Below are 26,511 nucleotides of genomic sequence, written 5' to 3'. Positions count from 1 at the left end.
CTAACTAAAGAACCCTTACTAGTTACAAGTGGAATGGAAGTCCAGCATACAAGCACACCAAATAATTTCAGATTGTGGCAAAATAAGACCACAAAAACAGGTTGAAATGTCACAAGGTGGATGGCAGACACATTAACAAGACTAGAAAATAAATGCTCAAAAAAAGGGAAAATGTTAGCACATTTGTTAATATTTGATATTGTATCTTAAAAGAGGGAAAATTTTAGCACTTGGAAATAATAATGTGCCGTATCTGCTTTTTTAAAGTAAGAATAAAGGCCCAAAATCTAGAAACAGAGTTAACTTTAATAAAATATGTTATGAAAAAAACACTCAAAACACCCTAACATGCTATTATAATTGATACATATCTTTATATAAACATTTAGTGTTTTCAAATAAAATCTGTATATGGCAACCACAGTCATGGTTGAAAAAAGGATAAAGGAATCAGGTAGCTTTAACCAAAGCCATTTTGATACATACATTAAAACATTTTCCTTTCTTTTAAAAATATATATCTGTGTATGCATGTGGGTGTGTGTGTCCCATTGTAGACATGTAGAAGTCAGAGAACAACTTGCAGAAGTCACTTCTTTCCTTCTCTACCTGGGTCCTGGGGACTGAACTCGTCATCAGGTAACGAGCACCTTTACCCACGCAGTCATCTTTTCCAGCCCCTTTCCTTACTTAAATGTCATCTGATACAAGTTAGCTGGTTGAAGACGTCTCTGTTAAAATGTTCTCAGAATTACACAAGAATTAATTCTGTAATTATACATTATGGTCTTGAAACCTTGTGTCTTTGATGTAGACTAATCTGAATGTCTGCTGTGTAAGTGTGGAGGACATGCACCTGAATGTGCGCATCCCTAGTCCTCAGGGCAGGGAATATGGAAATGCACATAGGTAGCAGGCCACACTCACAAGTAATGAACACAACAGAACTCCAGTGGAGAGGAGGAGGGGGCTGCAGGTGGAAAGAAGGGAAAGATGGCTACAATAATATGGTCCTGAAAGAAAACATTTAAGCACCGGAAGGAAGAGAGAAGACAGACTACTTTAGACAGTAACACAACTACAGGGCAAGGCAGGCAGGAAGATTTTTAATTAGTGGGGCAAAAGTCAAACAAGTGTTCTAGACACTGAGCCTATAACCCCAGCACTCAGAAGACGACAGACAGTTCCAGGGGACTTGAGCCACACCATGAAACAGTCTTGAAAAAGAAAAAGAATGCAACCCCAGGCGTATAAATAAAATGAGGCTATCACACCCAACCAAAAGCTGGTCAGAGAGCTGGGACCACAACTTGACGGCACAGTGCTTCCCTCAAAGCTGCCTAAACACAGTCACTAGTAGTGCAAGCAAAACATCGAATTAAGGCTTTTAAAACTTCAGCTTTTAAAAGAACTGAGACAATGTATGTGCTGTGCTTAGAAGAGGCTTATCATGTGGTAAGTGATGTTACCACTGTCCTCGTCTATCTTACCAGTGGAGAAATAATAATTACTCTGTCCTTGTTACAATGCAAATGTATGAAGAGTTCAAATATTTGTAATCTGAAAACAATTCAATGTGTACTGGACAATACGGCCCCTCATCTCACCCCAAACAGCTGTCCCAATAAAACCCTGCTGTCTTCTCTAACTACCCTTAAGTGGTCATCCTAAGAAGAAAAAACTGAAATGATATAAAATACATTAACGAGGGATGAACAAGTAAAAATATTCAAAGAATTAATAACAAAAACTCCCCACACACATTAAGGAATTCCAAAGGATAAGAATTCACGATAGATAAAAATCACCAAACATCAAAGTGAACATTTTTCTTAGTCAATATATTACACGGTTTTACTCAACTATAAGAAAACATAAGTTGTTTATGAAAAGCAGCCCTCTCAAATTTTAACCAGCAAACCCTTTTAATCTGGTAGAACACCCACTACTAGGACATAATTAAGGTTCCTTGGTATTACATATCTAAATAACCCAGTATTACAATGATCATGAATACTTAACATCATGTAAATGCTAAAATAGTGAGATCAGAAGACACCTTGAGAAGGATGTTGAAGAAGCAAACACTCTTAAAACACAGTTAATTAGAATCTTTAGATATTTTATATCTACATTCAATAGGCCACTTCACACTTACACTGGAGCAGCATGTGCCTAAAGAATGAAGGCGTGTTTTCCACAGAACTTTATCATTTGAGATGCTGAAATTAGCCAAATCTGCCCTCATCACATCAGGAAAAGGACTACACAACCAATAGGAAGCCATCTTTACATAGCACCTACAACGTTAAAAGAGGGCCTTTACCTGGGATTCCCTCTCAGGGCAGCATGATGCAGAGCATTGAATCCATTATTGTTTGTGATGGTCACATCTGCTCCAGCTTCCAGAAGAACCGCCAGAATGTCATCCCGTTTCTTACTTATGGCATCATGGAGAGGGGTGTCACCTTCAGAATCCTTTTTTTTTTAAGTTTAAAGAGACTTCTATTAGTTCTCCTTCCATTAAATACCACATCAACAGAAAAACTTTCACAGAACTACTAAACAAAGAAGCAGGCTCTCTACCAAGCAAACAACTGTCAGTCAGCAATCATGCTCTAGGTTCTTGTTGGTCTGTGTAAGACATGGAGGTGATGGTGGTGGTGGTTCTGTTTGAGACACATTCTCACACTGTAGCCTGAGCTAACCTTTAACGTATTCTAACAGTTGAGGCTAGCTTTGAACTACTGATCCTCCTGCCTTTTCTTTCCAAGTGCTGGGATTACAGGCATGTATTGACACACCCATTGTCACACTCTATTAAATATAAAATGCAGGCAAAAATAGTAAGGGTGGAAATGGCTCAACTAGTAGCGTCCTTGCATACCATGCACAAAGCCTTGGGCTCTATCTCCAGTACCACAGGAAATGGAGCATGACAGTACATACCTAATAGGCCTAGCACTTGAGAGGTGAAGGTACAAAGATCAGAAGTTCAAGGTCATTATCATCTACAATGGCAGCCTGGGCTACAAGACACCTTGACTCAAATATTAAAACAACCAACCTACGGTGGCACTTGTAGGTCCCAATACAATGAGTTTAAGGCCAGTGTTTTCAGCCTGGATTACACAAGTATCAATAATTTATAGGTTTCCTATATATTAATGTAATATGCAGCCAGAGGTGAGAGTCAACAACTAATGTGTTTTTCAGAGGGCGGGAAAGTGGCTACATAGTTCAAAGGAGAAACAAATCCAATCAAAACTTCTAATTTCTGAATCTACTTTTTAAAAGCCTGTATCTGTGTGTATCGGGGTACAGTGTGTGCGGCAAGCACAAGAGCAGGTGTGTGCACCCAGAGAAAGACAGCAGCTACCTTCCTCTACTCTTCTCATTTACTCCTGGAGACAGGGTCTCTGACTACATCGGCTGTGCAGCTGGCCAGTGAGTGAGCTTTGTATCCACCTGTCTACAGCATTCCAACACTGGAGTTTCAGGCACATTGTAGACATGCCCAATTTTTTTGTGTGGGTGCTAAATATCTGAACTCACGTCCCCTTGTTTATATAAGTGCTCTTACTCACTGAGCCACCTTTCACTCCTTCAATCTACTTTTTTTTTTGAAGGTATTTATCAATTAATCAATTTACTTAGCAATGAATTCTATTTCTAATTCTACCGATCATCTGCAAAAGTGAATTATTTAGAGCTTATATACAATTTGTAGCTTTACAAAGTCATATACAGCATACCCTCTATTATATACCACAGTTGTCAGATCCAGTTTGCTACCTGTTTTTATAAAATAGATTTTACTGGAACACAGCCATACCCATTCACCTATGTATTAGCTATGATTACCTCATTCTATATTGGCAGAGATGTATGGTCTTGAAACAAAATACATGAAGACCTAGAGTATCATCTGGCTTTGTTTAGGAAATGTTTCCAAATCAAAGGCACCTACCTACATAAGGTATTCCTAACCCGAGTTCAATCCAATCACCTATTTTCTAATTGATGGCACTAAAAATGTGCAGCCTCTCACCTGAGGTGAGCTAATGTGGCCTGGAACACCTTTCCATGGGTCCCTGGTCTGTTTTGCTTCCTGGTCCCCACAACAGCTATTCTAAAGCATGCTCTGTCTATCAAAATCCCTACACACAACTGTCTCCCACTTCAGACCGAAAGGTTAGTAGGTCTAAATTCCTTCTCCTTAACAGATCAACACTCTCAGTTCTTCCTCTGTTTCCTAGTTCTGCCTCCTACAGGCAGGATATAAAGCTACATCCTAGTTCAGAAGAATCACTCCTAGTAACAGCCAGCTACTCTCTTCTACCACTGCTGAGTTTCAGCCACTTCCTAAGATCTAGAATCATTCACACCACAAACTATTGAAGATCACAGTGCTTACTTCTGTTGTTTTCTAATTATTACTGTGTTTTCAATGTAAAGAAAGTAGTTTTAAAATTTGAATAGTGGGGCTGGAGAGGTGGCTCAGCGGTTAAGAGCACTGACTGCTCTTCCAGAGGTCCTGAGTTCAATTCCCAGCAACCACATGGTGGCTCACAACCATCTGTAAAGGAATCTGATACCCTCTTCTGGTGTGTCTGAGACAGCTACAGTGTACTGATGTATAAAATAAATGAATAAATCTTTTAAAAAAATTTGAATAGTGTTTCAAGAACATTTATTTAAAATAATACTCTATTAATATAAATTATTATAAAATATACTTAGAAATAAATACTTTTATTTAAAAATATTTCAGGGGTTGGGGATTTAGCTCAGTGGTAGAGCGCTTGCCTAGGAAGCGCAAGGCCCTGGGTTCGGTCCCCAGCTCCGGAAAAAAAAAAAAAAAATATTTCAAGTCTATTTTGTTAAAGATGATCAAGATAGAGAAAAGGCTAAAAGCAATTCCAACACTGACCTATTATGACTATGTGCTATTCTATTTTTCTATGAAATTAAGTACCGATTCCAAATTTATATCAGCCTGTATCTTGGATATTCTTCACAATAACAAATTTACTACAGAACATAGTATGTCACTTTAACCAGTCATATCAATGCCTACTTAGTAGATTCCTCTCAAGTCTTACCTGGAGACTAGGATGACAGCCAAAGTCCAACAAAGTCTTCACAACCTGAAGATGACCTTTATTGACAGCAATATGAAGAGGCGTCTGTCTACGCTTATTACGAGCATTCAGGTCAGCACTGCCTCGGTGCAGGACTTCTATGACAGCACCCTCATCTCCAAAGGCTGCATGGTGAACTGCTCGATCTCCATCTTTATCCTGAAGATCAGCATAAAATTCAATCAGGGAAGAGTTAAGAAAGAAAATCTAAAGCTATAAAAAAAAACACAAACCAAACTAAATGCAGTAAAGTTGTGGAAAAATAAATATAAAAATGACAAATGTTAAAATTAAATTAGTTGCATTACACAATATTAAACTAAGCTAATATTAGGGTATTTTATTAAAACAGTAGTACTAAGGATCAAACCTAGGGTCTCATGGGTGAGGCACAAGCTCTACGGCTTATAACCAACGTTTTTTTAGACAGAATCTTAAGTCTCTTCATCCCTCCTGCCTCAGTATCCCAAGTCCTGGCATTTCCCAAATGCACAACTACACCTGGCTTGAGACAACTAGGTTACTGTCAATTGAGTAGTAACAAAACGGATACAGAACAATGAGGTCTAATGACCTCTAGCAGGAAATGGTCATTAGTCAATTACATCCAAACTAGATGTTACATTCTAAGTGAACATACCCACTTCTGAGTATCTGAAAACAGAAAAATCTTCCTAATAATGCTTTTTTAAGATTTAAAAAATGAGCTGGGTGGTGGCGGCACACTCAAGCACTCTGGAGGCTAGGACAGACAGATCTTTGTGAGTTCCAGGCCAGCTTGGTCTACAAAGCAGAATTTAGCACAGAAAAAGCTACACAGAGAAACCCTGTCTCAAAAAACAAACAAAAAAATCCAAAATTCTGTAACTCTTTCAGAGAAATTAAACTATGTTTGCCATACTGTTTGTAATACTCATACTTCTAAAGAGATGAGAAATAAACTGTTTTTTTACATAAATGAAACTATAAAGGGGAAAATGCTTACACTGTACTATAAAGGTAACACATATTATTATATATTTTTAGACTTTAGATTTATAACATATATATTACATATAATTAGGCTCATTTCCTTTGCAGAGATACAGAGAAGGGTGCGATCATCCTCCTCCTATCTTCATGAGAATACCACACTGCAAACGTCAACACCATTACGTTGAATGTGAGTCTACTCGAGTCTTCCTCCTAAACAGTGACTCCCAGTCTCTGTGTCAGTCAGCACCGAGCAGTGACTCCCAGCCTCTGTGTCAGTCAGTACCCAGCAGACTCCCCGGATCTTACAAGGGGGTGAAAACCCATTTGGTACCCACAATCACTAAAAACTACTTCTCGAGGATCACACAAGTAAATACTTCTAGAACAAATGAATAGATACAAAACAGGTACTGAATTCAAGATAGGTTTGATTTTTGTTTTGTTTTGTATTTGCCTGTTATCTTTCAAACAGGTATCAAGGGTAGCATTTATGTAGGAATTTTGTTCAGTAATATTTCTTGAAAAGGTAAAAATTTCTACCTTGTGGATATTTCTAGCTGAATCAAAACAGGAGTTGCAAAGAAAATCTCCTGTGTATTGTACGTGTATTGCTTGTCAAGAAGAAAACCTATGGCCTATAGGAAAGGGCAGAATATAAGATGGGATATTCGGTAGGCAGAAAGGATTCTGGGATAGAGCCAAATGAGGAAGATTTGGGCCCCAAACAAAGAAGATGACGGCTGCACATAACTAAGGAGCAAGTAAGCAGCCATGTAGCAGAATAGAATAATGGGATAATTAAACTATAAACCAGTCTGGGAGCATGCCTAGCTATATGGCCTATTTGTAAATATATTTGAGTCTGAGAGTCATTATTTCCAGGAGCTCGGGGGCGGGAAGAAAACATAAAACTCCCTTCTACAAGGAGGCTTTGTTACCTGTCAATACTGAGGAAGAAGGACTAGCAAGCAACCAGAGAAGATTCCATCCTCACACTTGTGAACTCAAGTATCACAAGCATATATGCATATACACACATCCTGAGAGAGACAGAGAGAGAAAGACAGACGGACAACTGATCTTCCTAACCATCAATCTGGATTTTTTTTTCCCTGTAATTTTTAAAAATATCTTTCTCTTGCTCTGTGTGTGAGAAAGAGAGAGACGGGGGGCGGGGATAGGAAAGAGAAGAGACAGGAAGAAACAGTGTGAGTGTCAGCTTGTAGTTATATGCAAGTGAGTGAGGATTCCCTTGAATGCCAAAGGCATTTTTCAGTCCCTGAGTTAGAGTTATGGTCTTGTGAGACATTCAATATGAGTGCTGGAAACAGAATTCAGATCCTACATGAGTAATATATACTCTTAACCAGAGCTACCTCTTCATTCCCTTTATCATCATTTTTTAAGACTACCTATTTACCTTTCCATTTAAAAAGGGAACATCAAAAAAAAATAGGAATTATTTATGAATATGAATTTATTACACTTATGTTATTAGAAAACTATTAACTGAAGCCAGGCATGGTGCTACACACCTATAATCCCAGCACTAAAGAGCCTGAAGCAAGAGGACCAAATTTTAAGGCTATACTCATTATACTATATAATGAGTTCCAGTACAGTCTACGCTATACAGTGAGTGAGACTCTCTCTTTTAAAGACAGAGAAGCAGGAAGACAGATAGGCAGGGAGGAAGGAGAGAAAATAATGAAGAAAAATGGAAAACTAACAAGAAACCACCAATAGAAGCATGCTATGTAGGCACTATCAAATTTTTTTATGTAAAAACAAATATTAAAAAAATTTTATTGTCCGGAAACCGGGAAAGGGAATAACACTCGAAATGTATATAAGAAATACTCAAGTTAATTAAAGGGAGCAACAAAGATTATACATATCACAGTACCATAGTGTCAATTCTAAGTATTCCTGCTTTCTTCTGAATTATTGTCTCTGTGCAGGTGCACACAGGGCTCCAAGGAGACTAACCTAACACTACCCCTCCTACCCTGCCCCTCTCTCCTTTCAACCCTCTAAAACCTATGCCACTGCAGTTGCCCCATCTTGCCTTAATGAAACCATAGCCCAAATGGTCAGCAAAAGCAGTTCCCTACAGGCCAACATGAATCCACTTTCTCTCTGAACACCTCTATGTGCTCTTCAGAGTCCACAGTTATTCTTCTTGAAATGATTTTCAAGTCTGTTCCTTCTTCTGCACCTGCCAGGACTGACTCATGCCCACAGCTCACTCTGCTGAGATGTGGCTGTGTCTCCCTCACTCTAAGGCAGACTGATCCTGCTGCCCTCTGCTTCACTTCTGCTTCCATTCCACTCAGACTGAAGAAGTCACTGTGCTGTTTATCTTTTCCATTTACTGGGTATTTGGAACTGTACAGTTTGGAAATAATTTGTTAGTATAAAAGTTCCTGTGCTGGAAGTTTGGTCTCCCCACTGTAGAAGCACTTGGAAAATGTGAATCTGTAAGAGAGGTCTACTGGAGGGTGATGAGGCCCTGAAAAGACAGGCCTTATAGCAGTAGGTTACTTTCAGAGACAAAGAGACTGGGGTGCTTTCTCTCTCCTGTCTATAGCTGATATTCCAGGTCTTCGACAGTTTCAGTTTTTAAGAGTGAGGTAATCTTTAGTAGCTACTTCAATTATCATTCCTGGGAACAAATATCGAAAGCCATTTTGATGGCTGTAAACTTGAGTCCTTCCTGGTATTTAACAGAAAGATTCCTTTACACTGATCAATTTTAAAGCCACTTACCTATTCTCCCCAGTTTTATAGTTTTGTTTCTGTTTTCATTAATGAGATAATTAGAATGGACAAAGTAACATCTGTTTAAAAAAGAAAAAAACCTAGACTGTCTTCTTCTGCCTGTTGGAAATTTTTAGTTAGAATAAATACAAGTGATACCATACCAAAGTATCATGTTAAAAATGGTGCTTTGTTTCTTTTCTCCATATTACAATCCCTTAAAATATTATCACAGACAAGAAAATGGGAATTTTGTGTTTTCAAAGAATGAAAGCAAGTTTACTTGCTACACAGCATTGATAACAATGGACATGATCATAACAAAACCACCTTTCAGGAAATTAAAGCTTTTATAATGAAACTTTCTACCCAGTACCATTTTAGAGGCAAAAGTATCATTTACCATACATACACACAGGAATACATATCTGTATACAAATGGGACTGGGGGGGGGGAGGAAAGGAAGAAGGCACAGAGGGAAGGAGGAAGGGAAAGGGAAAATCAGAGTCTACGGTGAAGCCTCATATTACTTCTGTTGCTTAACCCTCAAGTCAAGAGTCCTCAAAACCCTTACTTAGTAAAGTCACCATTTCCTAATAACCTAAGAATGTTTGCATTCTATCTAAAAATGAAGGACATTCATCTAAACCTCCATATCTTAATACTTTATAAGTAAAGAAAAACCCCCAATCCTTGAAGAGGCCCCACGTTTGCTCCTACAGGCCCTAATGCTCTGACCTGTATACACAAGGAAGACACAGAAAGTAACCCTGTGCTCGCTCAGTGAGCCACTCACTGACAAAGCCAACTTTCCAAAATAGTTTTCTGAGCTTTCCCTAATTCAAAGAAACAGGAAGGAAATTTGATGCAATCTACCCCCAGTCAAAAAGCTGCTAATGGAGGAAAAAAAAAAAGATGCATTTTTGTGTTTATCTTGAACTATGAGTTGCATTTATATTTTAATTAAGTTTTTACACAGTTTTTCTTCCAACCTTTGTGAAACTGGGTTTTGTAGTGTAGTGTCACGTCTGGTTTCTGAATAAGCAGCATCCTTTTATTTGCTAATTCCATTACAAAACTAATTACATAGCACATACACAACTTTTCTGGAATTGATTCCAAAGGCAATCACCCTCCAATGTTAGGTAAAACCATATATAGCATCAGTAGCAAAATGTTTAATACTATTTTTACCATTTTAAACTTCTGAACAATTTAATGGAAAAAAATAAGGGAACATACAGTCTTCAAGACTTTTATTTGCACCTAATTACTTAGGGGACATACAGTCTTCAAGACTGTAAACATCTAATTACTTAGGGGACATACAGTCTTCAAGACTGTAAACATCTAATTACTTAGGTTTTTAAAGAACTAAATCCTGGAGGTGAGTACATAGCTCCCTCCTCTCCCAGTTAAATCAACAGTCGAAAAAGGAGGCTTCATTCATTATTCCAACAAAGTCAGATGAGGACATTTTAACTGGGTACACCTAACACAGTGCCTATGTGACCAGGAACAGTGTTCCAGCCACTTCACTTCAAGATGCGCTAACATTGTTTCTCTCTACATTGATTGGTACAGTTTGATTAAGACTTGCATCTTACTTACCCTTCCTTCTCAGAGATCCCAAGAAACTAACGGTTATTGAGTGACATAGGAATACTGCTTTTCACACTACTTCTACAAGTTATACAAACCTGCAGTAGCAGAAAGCACATGGAATGGAATCTAAAGAAGCATTACAGTACAAGTCTCAGCCAGATCTCACTCTTCTAGTTGATGAACAGTTTCCAGACTAAAGGGCTATTTACAAACATCTGACCAAAAGCACAGAGCTCTAGCTACAGTCTTACATGTTTACAATATTAACTGGCCGCTTATTTTATATTAATTCAATTAAGCAGGGAAAAGTTAATAATAAAAGCAAATTCAATGACATTGAGTCCGCTACACCCTATTCTGTAGGCCATCTCCTGAGGACAAGAAGTACACATCTCTGTGTACTCCTGGCTGTCCTGGATATTACTCTACAGACTAGGCTGGTCTCCAACTCATAGAGATCCACCTGCCTCTGCCTCCCAAGTACTGGGACTAAAGGCATGTGCCACCACTGCCCAGCAACAAAACAACTTTTAACCCATATCTAAGTTCCTAAATCCAGTCAGGAAAAATTCAACTTTTACACTACTGCAAATGAAAAAAAAATCATATTATATATTCCATTCATATAAAACACAGTAAAAATAACTGTTATGTAATTGGTATCTTCCTCAATGTTAACTTGAAGTTTAAGCACCTGGGTCTGCAGAGTTGGCTGAGTGGTTAAAAGCATGTACTACTTTGCAAAAAGACACATATTCAGTTCCCAGTACCTACACCACAACTACACACAACTCCAGCTCAAAGGGATCTGTTGCCACCTTCTGGTCTCCAAAGACACCTGTACGCACATGTACACACACACCCACACCTGCATCAGCAAATGTATACTAATAGGCATATAAGCACAAACATGCATTCACTCTCCTCCTGCAAAAATGGGGGGGGGGTAAGATTAAAAATTAAAATTCATTCAAGCTCTCTCCATGGGCAACAGAAAATTCCAACATCAAAGATGAACTATTTAGTGGTAAAACAGCATAACCTCTTTAGGTATCCAATAAAGTATAAACGATTAAAAGAAAAAAGTAACATAAGATCAAGAAGACATTTTAAAAGGATATATAAAAATAAAAATAAATTTAAAAAAAGAGGAAGTGCTAAATAGATACTCTGGTAACTGAAGCATTTTAAGTCCTCCCACAGAAGAGTTTAGAGGGCAAAACTACTACTCCATAGTCTGGGCTAAACTAGAATAAATACAGTCCTGACATCCTTTTTTTCCTACCTCATAGACCAGATGCCCCAGCTGAAACTCCAAGCTCAGTATTAACTGCCCTTCTATAGTATACACAGTTAAGCATGGGCCCATGCAGGGATAAAGACGCACTGCAGAAGTTCAAAAAATAATAAGTAGGCTAAGCAAATGATGATGAAATTGTAAGAAAAAAGATCTGAGTGTTAGGTAAGAAAGACGTTGATCCCAAGTGTATACATCCCCTATACGTTCCTAGTAGGGATCAGGGGTGAGCGCAGTAGGCCCCCAATTAGAAGGAAGCTATGTCTGAAATACTGAGGAATCATTAAAAAGAGAGAGGGAGTGATGAAGAGAAAAATAGAAGAAAGCTCTAAACTAACTTTTCTCAATTTTTCATTTTAATTTGGACAACATGGGGTGAATATTAACTTTCAAGAATAAAATTCCATCTTATATAGATTTGTAGAAAAAGTTCACTCAATTTTGTTTTCAAGCTTAGCTTTATATACCTCTGCTTCAACATCTACATTTTGCTTCAAAAGTAACTTCAAAATATCAACGTGTCCATTTTGACTAGCAGCTTGCATTGCTGTGTGGCCAGCGCACTGCCCATTCACCTGCGAAAGAAAGAAGAGACATTAACAAGCTGCACAGGTCAGAAACAGCCAGTACATATGAACTTGTATGGTATAGCTTGTATAGCACAGGATGCTTTGAGAGCCATGTGACATCACGAATTCACATCACAGAACATCAAGATTATTAGAATAAATAAAAGAGACAAAGTGTGTGTGCCTCTCTCTACACATGCCTATCTCCTCCCAGGCCCTCACTGTTTCCGTTTTGAAAAGTCTTTATTTATTCAACTTGAATAAATTAACTGGAAAACATTTTACTTGTCTGCATTACTCAGAAAGCATGCAATAATCTAGAAAACGTTAGTCAATTAAGTCTTTGAAAAGCAAGTAACAGCAATTATGGATACATCACAAAAAATATCAAGTATAGTCTAAGTTTCCTGACATGTATTTTCTGCATGAACTCCAATGATTATGTTTAAAAGAGCTTTAGATCAAAAGTAGTAAAAAGAGGTAAGGAGTCTGAGATCACCCTGGACCACAGGACCAGTGGAAGAACAGTAGAGTGCATAGTAGGACCATGGTCAAGAAATCAAAGGCTAGCGATTCATCCTAATATTCAAATAGATCAAAAAGTAAAGAAAATACTTCAGCACAGTGTGCTGGATAGTTTTTTGTCAACTTGACACAAACTAAAGTCATCTGACACTAGGGAAACTCAATTAAGAATATCAGACTGAAGGCTAGCCTGGAAGGCATTTTCTCAGTGATAAATTGGGGAAGGCCCAGCCCGTTGTGGGTGTTGCTATCCCCGGGCTCATGGTCCTGGATTCTATTAAAAAAAGCAGACTAAGCAAACCATGAGCAACAAGCCAGTAAGAAGCACCCAACCATGGCCTCTGCATCAGCTCCTGCCTCCAGGTTCCTGCCCTGACTTTTTGCAGTGATCAATGGTGATACAGAAGTATAAGTCAACTCTTTCACTGAAGCAGTAGAAACCCTAACTAAAACACACAGTAATACAGGGTTTTAATGTTCCCCTTTCAGCAGCAGACAGAAAGATCATCCAGACAAAAGTTAAAGGGAAAACCAATAAATCCTGTTCTAGATTACAGAGAACTAAAAAAAATCTATACATCCTATCCAACAACTACAAGAGACATACCGTTCTTAACACCACATAGAACACTAAGACACATTAAGTGATAGGCGGCTGCAACACAAAATTCAACAGAGTCGGAAGAATTTAAATAATCTTGAGCTTATTTTTCTAACCAGAGTACAGCAGAAAATAGGCTTGGAAACTATATGTTTGTGGAAATCAATTTACACATAAATATTGGATCAATAAAGCATATTTAAAAGCTCTTGAAACAAAAATGTAATAACCAGAACTCTATGGACCAGGGCAAACTCACTACTACAGCAAAGTTGGTACCTACAGCCTACGCAGAAAGGCAGATGCTAGGCTTTGAACTCAGTGGCAAAAGGAGCACTTGCCCAGCACATGTAAGGCTCTGGTTTGCAATCTCCAGATCCATCAAAACAAAAAGGCAGCAAAAGCCAAACACTGTGGCTCATGCTTATAATCCCAGTATTCAGGAAGGAGAGACAGAAGTACAAATCTGAGACCTCCCTGGGATTACACAGAGTTCATGGTTAACCAGCCAGATCGATAAAATAAGATCCTGCCTCAAAAAGCCAAGACATACCCGCCCTAAGATACCACTCCCTCCGGCTACAGAACACAGAAAAATCAACCTCAAACTGAGTAGAAGACATGCCATACTGTCTACTTACATTGAGCAAGAATGTGCTATGTAGGCTAGTGGGGAGAGAAGTTACCAATGGTCTCAGCAAGCACAGGACCAGCATAGGCACAACAGTGCTAAGACACGAATTTCCCTGTGCAAGTGGGGCATGACAGTGATGTCAGTAACCAACTGCCTTCTGATTAGGTATGAGGTCCGCTATACAAGAAGGATTTCATGCCTGGCATTGTTTAAAAAAAAAAAAAAAAAAAAAAAGGCTGTGACTGGATCACAGGCTTAAGGGGTAACCAATTGTTTTGCTCAAAGGTCATACTGTGAACTCTGCTTAATACTGTTTCTACCAATAGATTTACTGCTTCATTGGATGACGGTTAATGTAAAGATTCAAAATTGGTCAAAGTGCTGGTTATAGTCTCACCTGTGGGTGGGTCATTTATACCAACCTCCCGCAATCCAAGATTCAAGAACATCACAGACGAGGAGATGGAAACAGTTACAGCTAAAGAATGGGGACGAGAGCATGAAATGCTGGCTCTGCATAGAACACAGCTGTTGCACATTATCAACCTGCAGCACTACAGCCACTCAGTGCAGATCTACTCATCAGCATTCCAGCATGGAGCTGAGCAGTGGTAAAGCAAACCTTTAATCCAAGCACTCAGGAGGCAGAGGCAGACAGATCTCTGATTTGAGGCCAGTCTGATCTACAGACAAAATTCCAGGACAGTCAAAACTAACAGTGACAGCCTGTCTCAAGAAAAAACAAACAAGCTTCCAGCATGGGTGGGGAGGAGCCCCTAAGAACCCACTCCTAGGGGAATTGATGGCTGCTGAAGGAGAGAAATCACTGTCCTTTAGGAACATGGCTGCTGGTAGATCGTCTATGCTGGAGGAGCACCCCACACCCATGCCATGCATATATGTGGGCAGCACTGCTTGACCTCAATGATATCAGCAACTTTTCTTAAAGAAAACATGAAGATGAGACAGAAAAGACAGGGCAGAAGGAGGAGAGGAGGGAGAGTTGTGATTAAGACATACTGCACATGTGGATAAAGTTTCTACAAGTAAATAAAAATGCTGTTTAAAAGCCCTCAAGGGCTGAGGTTATAGTTAAGTGCTATAGCATTCGCCTCGGATGTGCAAAGTCCTGTGTCCCAATCCTCACAACAATGAACAAAGAGCTCAGATAAACAACTGGTAGTTAAGACTTTCTTGTTGTGACAAATACTTGAGAATAACAACTTAAAAAAGGAATGATTATTTTAATATATATTTTTGGGAGGGTTTATGTCTTTAGACCATCATTGATGGGAAGGTATGAGGTGGTGCAGAACAACACACATCATAATAGCCCAGGGAGAGAGGGAGGAAGGAAGGGACAGACAGAGGGAGAGAAAGAGACAAAGAGAGGGAAAGAGGGGGAGGGAGAGAAAGAGTGACAGGGGGTGGAGGGAGAGGTGAGGGAGAGGGAGGGAAGGAGAGAAAGAATATGCCTGTACTAGGCTAGCTTCCCCCTTTTTATCTTATTTGGACTCCCAGTCTATTGGATTGTGTTGCCCACATTCAAGAATACCCCTTATCTCCCCATCAATGCCTTAAGTTATTCTGAAATATTCTCTTCTTACACACACACAATTATTTTACCAGTGTCCTAGATGTTTCTCAATCCTATTAGGTAAATAATCCACACAAATTATCTTTGTGCTCCAAAAGATACAAAAATACAACTAAGTCCTAAATCTATAGAAGGAACAAAATCCTGGTAATCAGAGTGTATGCCAAAGAACAGGTAAGACGTGCAAGGCCATGGGTTTGAATATCAGAACTCAAGGACCAGAGCAGAAATAAATGAAGCAGAAAATTGAAAAGGAAATCAAGTAAAAAAGGAGCTCTGCTTTGACAAAATAAAACAAAATAGACAAATCCTTAGCACGACTAAAGAAAAGAAGGAATACTCAAAACTGGAGATGAAAAGCAAGCATTATAATCAACGGCATGGAAAACAGCAAAGGAGCACTGAGCACCCAGGGATCCTGAACACATTAGTGGACACATAAGGGCACATGCATCGGCCCTATCCTTTCAATACTGAATCTTCACAGCATAGAAAGCTTGGACAGAAAGTAACATGCAAGACGGAATCAGTAGCAACCTCCCAGACTTGCTTCACTTAGCCGCACCTCTCAAGGAAGAATGAACATCAATTCTCTCCGATTATTACTCCAAACTCTATCAGGCAAGCATTGTCACTGTATGAAAACTAGACAAGGACACACACAAAGCAATACTACAGAGAAATAGCCCTCTTAAAAAGGTCATTCATCACCATTAGTGTAGTTCAGGCAAAGGAATGCAAAAGTACATCAAGATTCAAGACCAATAAACATGATTATACCACCTCAACAAATGAAGGACCAAGAAATTTCATGAGCATCTCAATAAATGCTAAAAAAAAGTACTTATTAAATCCAACATTTCTTTACGATGAAAACTGAACAAACTAAATATTGCTAGAATATACTTCAATATAATAAAGGTCATATACAAGAACAGCCCCTAACAGACTAAGTGACGACAGGTTTTCAGAGGTTAAGATGGTCCATTGACTGTGTATTTATTCCACCTGGTCCTGGTAGTCACAGAGCAAACAAACAAAAGGAAAACACACACATAACCACCACAACAAACGGCATCTAACCTCGGAAGAGGTAATCAAACTGTCATTGTCTTTAGGGAACATAATTTCTACAAAGAAAATCAGAAAACCAGACAAGGCAGCATAGGTCTGCTATCCAACGCCTCACAGTCTGTGGTAGGAGACCATCCAGGGCTATACAACAAGATCCTGTCTGAAAAACCCAAAGGAAGGAGAAGGAAAGGAACTTAAATACAGAAGGAAAAAAGAGAGAGAAAGACAGACAGACAGAAGACAACTGTGACGGCAGTACTGGCAGACCTCAGCAGCAAGCCATCTGGGACAGGAAGCTTTTCAATCCAGTCACAACCAGAATCCAGAAAGTAGCAATGAATAAAAGATTTCTATGATGGAATTCTGAACTGCTAATGAAAAAACTGAAAAGGACATAAAAATAGAGGAAGACACAAAAACATCACGTATTATAAGACAGTAAAAGAGCCAAAGCAGGCTACAATGCATCCCAGTGACAACTACTGACAGAACAAAGAAACTAAAAATAGAAAAAAGTCTAAAAGCTCTATGAAAACACATATATACATATATATATATACATACATACATACATACATAGGGGAGAGAGAGAGTCGAGACAGAAGGGAAAGGAGGAAGGGAGGGAGGGAAGGAGGAGGGAAGGAGGGAGGGCAAGCAGGAAGAGCAGAGCAAAGAGTATTACACTACTCTGACTTCAAGATCTATTCAAAACTACAGTAACTCAAACAGATAGGTGCTTACACAAAAACAGACACAAAGAACAACCAACCCCTCTATCAATATGCAGCTGATTTTTTGGCACTGCAAGAGGACACATACTAGAGAAAATACTAAAATCACTATCTCCATGAAGAATGAAAATAGGATCAAGGTTCCTACCAACTCCAAGAGTCAATTCTAAATGGCTTGAAGACTTCAGTCTTTTTTTTTTTTCTTTTCTTTTCTTTTCTTTTCTTTTTTTCGGAGCTGGGGACCAAACCCAGGGCCTTGCACTTGCTAGGCAAGCGCTCTACCACTGAGCTAAATCCCCAACCCCGACTTCAGTCTTTATTAAATTATTAAACTACTATCTTTGCATATGCCTCAAAGTTGTTTTTGAAATGCTCACATCCACATCTGGTCTTTTTAGCAAATCTTCCACTTTAGCCACATCCCCATTGGCAGCAGCCTTAACCAACTCTTCATTGAGGTCACCAGATTCTTGGGTTTCAAATAATTTCTTCAGAAGCTGGGAGAGTCTTTCTGCAAGGCACAAAACAAGCTGTTAATAAAGGAACAGATGTTCTCCATGTTCTTAAACACTTTCTCTGTTTTAGTATTTCTAAATTAATGCTATTTCTACTATGTACAGACAGCAAGTAATAAACATTAATAACAAGCTCCATTAAATTCATCCATAAATATTTTAAGAGTCTTCAAATCATGTATTTCAAGTTGTAAATGCAGAAAAAGTGAAGTATTACAGATTAAAATAATTCCAGATTTAGTCATATACTAAATATACTCTAAACCCACTAGCATGGTGATCCCACAATGATATGCCTTTTAGATCTTAATTCTACACTACAGAGCACAGGACATTACACTCTGTAGTAAACTCAACAGAGCAGCAATTGTAACGCAGAAATAATGTACTGTCTAGAGTATCTGGGGATACAGTTTTAGGGGGAAACCATTTCTAGCAGAAATGAGCATATAAATGGTAAGAGCATGCTGTCAAATGCCACAACTGCCTTTCCTAAACAGTATAACAAAAGGTATCAAATTCCAGGCTTTTAATTTTTTGAATCAGTACTCAAAAGCAAAATAATCACAAAGTGGGGTAAAAGAAAAAGCAAAAGGAATGCCAAATCCAATTATTTGAGATTAGGTATTAATTACTCTTCACTTCTTAATTTATGTGTAGTCAAGTTAACACGATGCATCTAGATCAAAATAGAAATCAATACGGCTTGACTTAAGTTATTACTATACTAGCAATCGCTCAGACTAGCCTCGAACTCAGATCCCCCTTGCCTCCACTTATCAAATATAACCACTGTATCTCTTAACCCAGTGGTTTGTTGTGCCTGGCCCAGAGAGTGGCACTAGTAGGTGGTTACCTGTGTTAGAGTAGGTGTGGCCTTGATGGAGGAAGCATGTCACTATGAGGGCAGGCTTTGAGGTCCTACATTTAAGGTCCACACAATGTGGCAGAGAGCTTCCTCAGTGCCTTCGGATCAAGATGTAGAACTCTCAGCTCCTCCTCCAGCCCCATGTCTACCTGGAAGTTGCCATTCTCCCTTCCATGATGATAATGGACTGAACCTCTGAACCTGTAAGCCAGCCCCAATTAAATGTTGTCCTTTGTAAGAGCTGCCCTGGTCATGGTGTCTCTTCTCAGCAATGGAAAGCCGACTTAAGACACCATGAGTTATGAAGTTACATCTGTGACTGATGTAAAAATACATACATGAAGAAAAACAACTTCCAGTAATAATGTTGGAAATAAAAGTACGCTAAAAAAGATTTATTTTTAGCAAAAAAAAAAAAAAATGCAATTTCTGATTGAGGTAAAGACTGAACTTCTGTTTCCTTGATATGCCCAAAGAAGAACACGAACTCATGGAACATTTCCATAAGCACCTTAGCCAGAGTAATGGTTACTCGGTACACTAAAAAGAGGAGACACGGGGGGGGGGGGGTGGTACAGGAAGGAGCAGAGAGGGGAGAAGAGGGTGTGAGAAAAGAAAAAGAAAAAAACTTTGTAAAAATTTACAAAGTACCTGGGCAGTGGTAAAACAAGCCTTTACTCCCAGCACTTAGAAGGCAGGGACAGGCAAATCTCTGAGTTCCAGGACAGGCAGGGCTACACAGAAAAACCCTGTCTAGAAAAACAAAACAATACAAATTAAAAAAAAAAAAGTTGAAGTATTTATTCAATGTTCAAGTGAGCCTATGCAATCTGGAAGAAACCTAAGTGCACAGACATGACAATCTGTGCAAGAGAACTGCTTTTCCTGTTTTTATTTTATTAGATATTTTCTTTACTTACATTTTAAATATTATCCCCTTTCCCAGTTTCCCGTCCAGCAACATGTCCTTGTTATATATGCTTTCAGCATGATGGCCATTTTTACAACATTAATCCTACCAATCCATGAGCATGGGAGGTCTTTCTATCTTCTGAGAGCTTCTTCTATTTCTTTCTTCAGAGTTGAAGTTCTTCTCATACAGATCTTTCATTTGGTTGGTTAGAGTCACACCAAGGTATTTTATATTATTTGTGACTATTATAAAGGGTGTTGTTTCCTAATTTCTTTCTCAGCCTGTTTACCTTTGAGTAGAAGAAGGCTACTGATTTGTTTGAGTTAATTTTATATCCAGCCACTTTTTCTTAAGTTGTTTAGCAGGTATAGGAGTTCACTGGTGGAATTTTTGGGATCACTCAAATATACTATCCTGGCATCTGCAACTCGTGATATTCTGACTTCTTCCTTTCTAATTTGTATCCCTTTGACCTCCTTTTGTTGTTTACTTGCTCTGGCTACGACTTCAAGTACTATACTGAATAGGCAGGGAGAGAATGGGCAGCCTTGTCTAGTCTCTGATTTTGGTAGGACTGCTTCAAGTTTCTCTCCATTTAGATTGATGTTGGCTACTAGTTTGCTGTATATTGCTTTTACTGTGCTTAGGTAGACAGAAAAAGTAGACAAAAAAAGAACTATACAAAGAATAAACAAAAGCAGGAGCTGGTTCTTTGAGAAAGTCAACAAGATAGATAAACCCTTAGCCAGACTAACCAGAGGGCAAAGAGACAGTATCCAAATTAACAAAATCAGAAATGAAAAGTTTTGTTTGTTTTTCAAAACAGGGTTTCTCTGTGTAGATCTGGCTAGCATGGAATTAGTTCTATAAATCAAGCTAGCTTTGAACTCAGAGATCTACTGGAGTGCTGGGATTAAAAATGTGTGCCAGTATGTCCAGCCTAAGATCTGGACATTAACTTTAAGGAAATAAGACAAACATACCACCAGATGCATTGCTAATGGTTGATCCTGCAGGTGCCACTTTGGAAACTGCTGCAGGGTTATATGTCCACGATGTTCCACAGACTTCCACCTTTAAATCACTGTCCGAATAAATCTGTTGTACTCTGCCCACTTTACCTAAAGTCTTAAAAAAGAAAAATTTATTATTAAATGCAATCACCACCTTCTGTTTTTTAAAGTGTTGGTTTTATTTAGTTACTAACTTTAAAAATTTTCAGATAAACCAACACTCAAATAGATTATCAGTCACCAATTTAATGGTATGTTTTTTTAAAATATATGGATAATGGGGCTGGAGAGACTGTTTAACCATTAAGAGCATCCTGCAAGCAGGGGATCTGTGTTCTGTTCCCAGCACTGACATGGTGGCTCACAACCAACACTAAATCTAGTTCCAGGAGATCAAACACCCTCATCTGACCTCTTCAAGCATCAACACACATGCGATGCACATACATGCATGCAGGCAAACAATGATAAACATAAAATATTAATTACCCTAAAATAAAAATTTAAAGCAACTGTCTTAAAAAAATAACATGTAGATTAAATCTAGTAGGAAGGTAAGCCATGTATATATATCAGTAGCAACATGAGTTCTCACCAGATGACAAACACTGTTCTAAGACCTTTATATTCATGTAATTCACGTAATCCAGAAACAAGCATTTTTATTAGCCCCATTTTAAACTCAGCTACAAAAGCCAATCTCTTAAGCATTACAGAATGAGAAAACCTGAAAATTGGTGAGAACAGAATAGCTGACTGTACACTGATCAGCCTTGTACACTGTGGATCTGTTTGACTCTTCCAACTTCTTAAAACAAGTCCCATCATTTCTACACGATGGTCTTGCTTTTTTGTCCATTCCCTCCCTCCCTCCCTCCCTTCCCCCTTCTCCCTTATATAGATATGGGTATATATATGTACATACAAACAAATATTTAATAAATACTATATAAAATGGTTTTGGTTTTTTTTTTCATCTTCGCTTTATTATGGAAAGCTGAAACAAAAGTAGATAAGAGTTTACTGAATTTTCATGTACTTTCCAATACCTAAAAATAATTATTATCTCATGGACAATCTTCATAGATTCCCACACTCATTCTCCATTACAAGATTGTATCAGCCTATACATACAAAAAACATAAGACATTTACGATAAAGGCATGCTGAATTTTGTAAAATGCTTTCTCAACATAGAATGAGATGATCATGTGTTTTTTTCCTTTGAGTTTGTCTATATAGTGGATTAGATTGATGGGTTTCCATATATTAAACCATCCCTGCATTTCTAGGATGAAGTTGGGATACTTTTAACAACAGCTTCTCCATTTTTAGGGGTTATGGGACTGTTTAGATGGTTTATCTGATCCTGATCTAAGTTTGATACCTGCTATCTGTTTAAAAAATTGTCCATTTCATCCAGATTTTCCAGTTTTGTTGAGTATAGGCTTTTGTACTAGAATCTGATGAATTTTTGGATTTCATCAGTTTCTATTGTTATGTCTCCCTTTTCATTTCTTATTTTGTTAATGTAGATATTGTCTCTGTGCTCTCTGCTTAGTCTTGTTAAGGGTCTATCTATCTTGTTGACTTTCTCAAAGAACCAGCTCCTGGTTTTGTTGATTCTTTGTATAGTTCTTTTTCTGTCTACCTGGTTGATTTCAGCTCTAAGTTTGATTATTTCCTGCCATTTACTCCTCTTGGGTGAATTTCCTTGTTTTTGTTCTAGAGCTTTTAGGTACGCTGTCAAGTGTATGCTCTCTCCAATTTCTTTTTGGAAACACTCAAGAATTTTCCTCTTAGCACTGCTTTCATTGTGTCCCATAAGTTTGGGTATGTTGTGCCTTCATTTGTATTAAATTCTAAAGTCTTTAATTTCTTTATTTCTTCCTTGACCAAGTTATCACTGAGTAGAGTGTTGGTCAGCTTCCGTGTGTGTGTGCTTTCTGTTGTTTTTGTTGCTAATGAAGACCAGCCTTAGTCCATGGTGATCGGATAGCATGCATGGGATTGTTTTATCGTCTTGTATCTGTTGAGGCCTGTTTTGTGACCAATTTATATGGTCAATTTTTGAGAAGGTACCATGAGGTGTTAAGTAGAAGGTATATTCTTTTTTTTTAGGATGAAATGTTCTCTAGATATCTGTTAAATCCATTTGGTTCATAACTTCTGTTAGTTTCTCTGTGTCTCTGTTTAGTTTCTGTTTCCATGATCTGCGCATTGATAACACTGGGGAACTAAAGTCTTCTACTATTATTGTATGAGGTGCAATGTATGATTTGAGCTTTAGTAAGGTTTCTTTTATGAATGTGGGTACTCTTGCATTTAGAGCACAGGTGTTCAGAATTGATAGTTCATCTTGGTAGATTTTTTTTCTTTAATGAGTATGAAGTGTCCTTCCTTATCTTTTTTTGTTACCTTTTGGTTGAAAGTCGATTTTATTCAATATTAGAATGGCTACTCCACCTTGTTTATTGGGACCATTTGCTTAGAAAAAAATTTTGTAGCCTTTCACTATGAGATAATGTCTGTCTTTGTCACTGTTTCCTGTCTGCAGCAAAATGCTGTGTTACATATCCAGTCAGTTAGTCTATGTCTTTTTATTGAGGAATCGAGTCAATTGATAATAAGATATTAAGGAAAAGTGACAGCTGATTCCTGTTTTTTGTTGTTGTTGTTGTTAGAGGTGGGATTATGTTTGTGTGGCTATCTTCTTTTGAATTGTTGAAAGATTACTTTCTTGCTTTTTGTAGAGTGTATATTTCCCTCCTGGTGTTGGAGTTTTCCATCTATTATCCTTTGTAGGGCTGGATTTCTAGATATTATGCACATTTAATTTTGTCATGGATTATCTTGGTTTCTCCATCAATGCCAATTCAGAGCTTTGCTGGGTATAGTGGCCTGGGCTGGCATTTGTGCTCTTTTAGGGTCTGTATGACATCTTCCCAGGATCTTCTGGCTTTCATAGTCTCTGGTGAGAAGTCTGGTGTAATTCAGATAGGTCTGCCTTCATATGTTACTCGACCTTTTCCCCTTACTGTTTTTAATACTCTTTCTTTGTTTTGTGCATTTGGTGTTTTGACTCTTATGTGATAAAAGGAGTTTCTTTTCTGGTTCAGTCTATTTGGAGTTCTGTAGGCCTCTTGTATGTTCATGGGCATCTCTTTCTTTAGGTTAGGGAGGTTTTCTTCTATAATTTTGTTGAAGACATTTACTGGCCCTTTAAGTTGGGAATCTTCACTCTCTTCTTTACCTATTATCGTCAGGTTTGATCTTCTCCTTGTGTCCTGGATTTCCTGTATGTTTTAGGTTAGGAGCTTTTGCATTTTGCATTTTCTTTGACTGTTGTGTGCCAATTTTTTTTTTTCTATGATATCTTCTGCACCTGTGATTCTCTCATCAATCTTTTGTATTCTGTTGATGATGCTTGCACTCCTGAGCTCTTTCCTAGGTTTTCTATCTCCAGGGTTGTCTCCCTTGTGATTTCTTTTCATATTTTCATATTTAGATCCTGGTTGGTTTAATTCAATTCCTTCATCTGTTTGGTTGTGTTTTCCTGTAACTCTTTAAGGGATTTTTGTGTTTTCTATTTAAGGGCGTATACCTGTTTAGCGGTGTTATCCTGTATTTTATGTTATTTATGTCCTCCCTAAAGTCCTCTAACATTATCATGAGTTGTGATTTTAAATAGAAATCTTGCTTTTCCAGTGTGTTGGGGTATCCAGGACTTCCTGTAGTAGTATAAGTGGGTTCTGATGATGTCAAGTAGCCTTGGTTTTTTTTGGTGCTTATGTTCTTGCGTTGGCCTCTCGATGTCTTATTATCTCTAGTGCTACCTTCCCTCAATGTCTCTGACTGGAGCCTGTTCCTCCTGTGATCCTGGTTGTGTCAGAACTCTTCAGAGTCCAGTTGTCTCTGGGATCCTGGGATCCTGAAATTCTGGGTGTGGCAGTGCTCCTGGGTTTGCTCAGGGCAGTGGTGCAAGCTGGAAGGAACCAATGTCTCTGGCTGGGGTTTGTGTTTACCTGGTTCCTATGGGGATCCCAGTTGTGCTAGGTGTTGGCAGATGTTGTAGCCTCAACTGTGATCTTGAGTGTGTCAGAGTTCCAGTGCTCCTGGTTGTGTGTGATCTCCTAGAAGATATTGTGGCCTCTTCACCTGTGATCCTGAGCATGTTAGAGCACTTGGGAGTCGAGCTTCCTCTGGGTATTGTGGGACTGGGCGTGGAGCCAGCACCCAAGGTCTGCTCTAACTAATAATTTTATATAAATACAAATATGACCATACATCTCCTTACTTTGTCAAAGAAAGACTCACACACACATGAATGTCTATTCTGTAGTATGAGCAATATTGAAGTTGGTCATTTGTGTGTTCTTCTTATATACCCATCCCCCCCTTCTCCCTCCATCTGCACAAACACACTTTTAAAAAGTAGACTATAGCCTGGCAGATAGCACACTTTTAATCCTAGCATTTGATAAGCAAAGGCAGGTGGGACCTCTGAGTTCAAGGGCAGCCTAATCCACAGCGGAAGTTCCAGTACACCCAGGGCTACACAGAGAAAACCTGTCTCCAGAAACCAAATAAATAAAAAAATAAGCATGCAAATAAATGGATAAATACATACATACATACATGCATACATAAATACATACATAAAGGCTAGATATAATATTTCTTAATGAGCATGACTAGTGGAGTCACACAGTGGAAGCCTTCAGGAATGCAGGGCATTACCAGCTGTCCAGAAGACAGTACTGGGGGTATATTTGATCATACGGGCATCTGGAACAAGCTACTTCTCAGCTACCATGTCTTCAAATTCATTAAATCCAAATTCGTATGGATGGGCCAGGAACTTGACCTTGGCTCTCTACAGGTCACTAATCATGCTGCTTGTTCTTCTCAGTGCAGATAAGCATGACCTGGCCAATGTGCATCCTGGCCACTAATACCTTAGGACTTCTCAACGGTCCCTGGATGCCTGTCTAGCCTACCCACAAAGAGAACATCATTGGAATAAAAATACTGTCAAAGCTCCCTTAGGGTGACTCACACAAGCGACAGGCTGAGTACTCTACCACAAAGGCTGCTATTGGCAGACACTGCACACAGGGCTTTCAATAATTTTAAATAATAGTAATGTGATAGTTAACACAGTTAAAAAGCAAACAAACGTTTAAACTCCTCGTTTCCATTTCTGACAGTTGCAGTTATGCTATTAGAATAAATAATCACTGTATGTGTTCCCCTTTCAAATTAATTAACCAGCAAATCCCCTGGATTGTCTCAGTCTCATTCTTTAGTAGATTATCCAGAAGAGGATTATGAGAACAGGGCCTTTAAATTCTTACATACTCAAAGCAATTTACAATCCTTAGACTTATGTCAGTTTGGCTAAACATACATTTTTCTTTCTTTAATTATATTATTACTGTTTTCTACATCAAACCCTGAGATATTTTTCGATACAAAATGTTCCTCTTCCTGTTATGACCAAAAATTTGACCTTTTTTCTTAGCAGTTGGAAAAATTTTTCCTATCCTCAAAGACTCAGTAACTCTATCAGAGTAGGTTCCTGAGTATATGTCATGTGCCCGCCCTTTCAAGTTCAACCTCAAGTCTAGTTTCAATTTCAACAACATTTAGCTAGAATTACAAATGTTAGCTTAGTGGTAGACAGCAG

At 38.5% G+C, this 26,511-nt stretch overlaps 1 protein-coding gene and 1 pseudogene across 3 annotated transcripts in view; both read right to left on the bottom strand.

Moving 5' to 3' along the window:
* The window catches only part of Mib1 (MIB E3 ubiquitin protein ligase 1), a 124,552-nt gene that overhangs the window by 44,258 nt on the left and 53,783 nt on the right, over positions 1 to 26,511 (bottom strand). For all 3 annotated transcript variants that reach the window (XM_087593018.1, XM_087593016.1, NM_001107405.2), the window contains exons 8-12: positions 20,793 to 20,937; positions 17,891 to 18,024; positions 12,250 to 12,357; positions 5,106 to 5,303; positions 2,327 to 2,478 (exon numbers count right to left, since the gene is read on the bottom strand). In XM_087593018.1, the coding sequence (XP_087449144.1) occupies positions 2,327 to 2,478; positions 5,106 to 5,303; positions 12,250 to 12,357; positions 17,891 to 18,024; positions 20,793 to 20,937 (737 nt within the window). The remainder of the gene's footprint in view (positions 1 to 2,326; positions 2,479 to 5,105; positions 5,304 to 12,249; positions 12,358 to 17,890; positions 18,025 to 20,792; positions 20,938 to 26,511) is intronic.
* On the bottom strand, positions 25,852 to 25,968 carry Snora70l2 (small nucleolar RNA SNORA70 like 2; annotated as a pseudogene).

The sequence above is a fragment of the Rattus norvegicus genome, chromosome 18 (genome assembly GCF_021556685.1).
Source record: "Rattus norvegicus strain SHRSP/BbbUtx chromosome 18, alternate assembly SHRSP_T2T, whole genome shotgun sequence".
Classification (NCBI taxonomy): Eukaryota; Metazoa; Chordata; class Mammalia; order Rodentia; family Muridae; genus Rattus; species Rattus norvegicus.
Note: the sequence above shows the minus strand (reverse complement) of the source record. Positions and strands in the feature narration are given on the sequence as shown.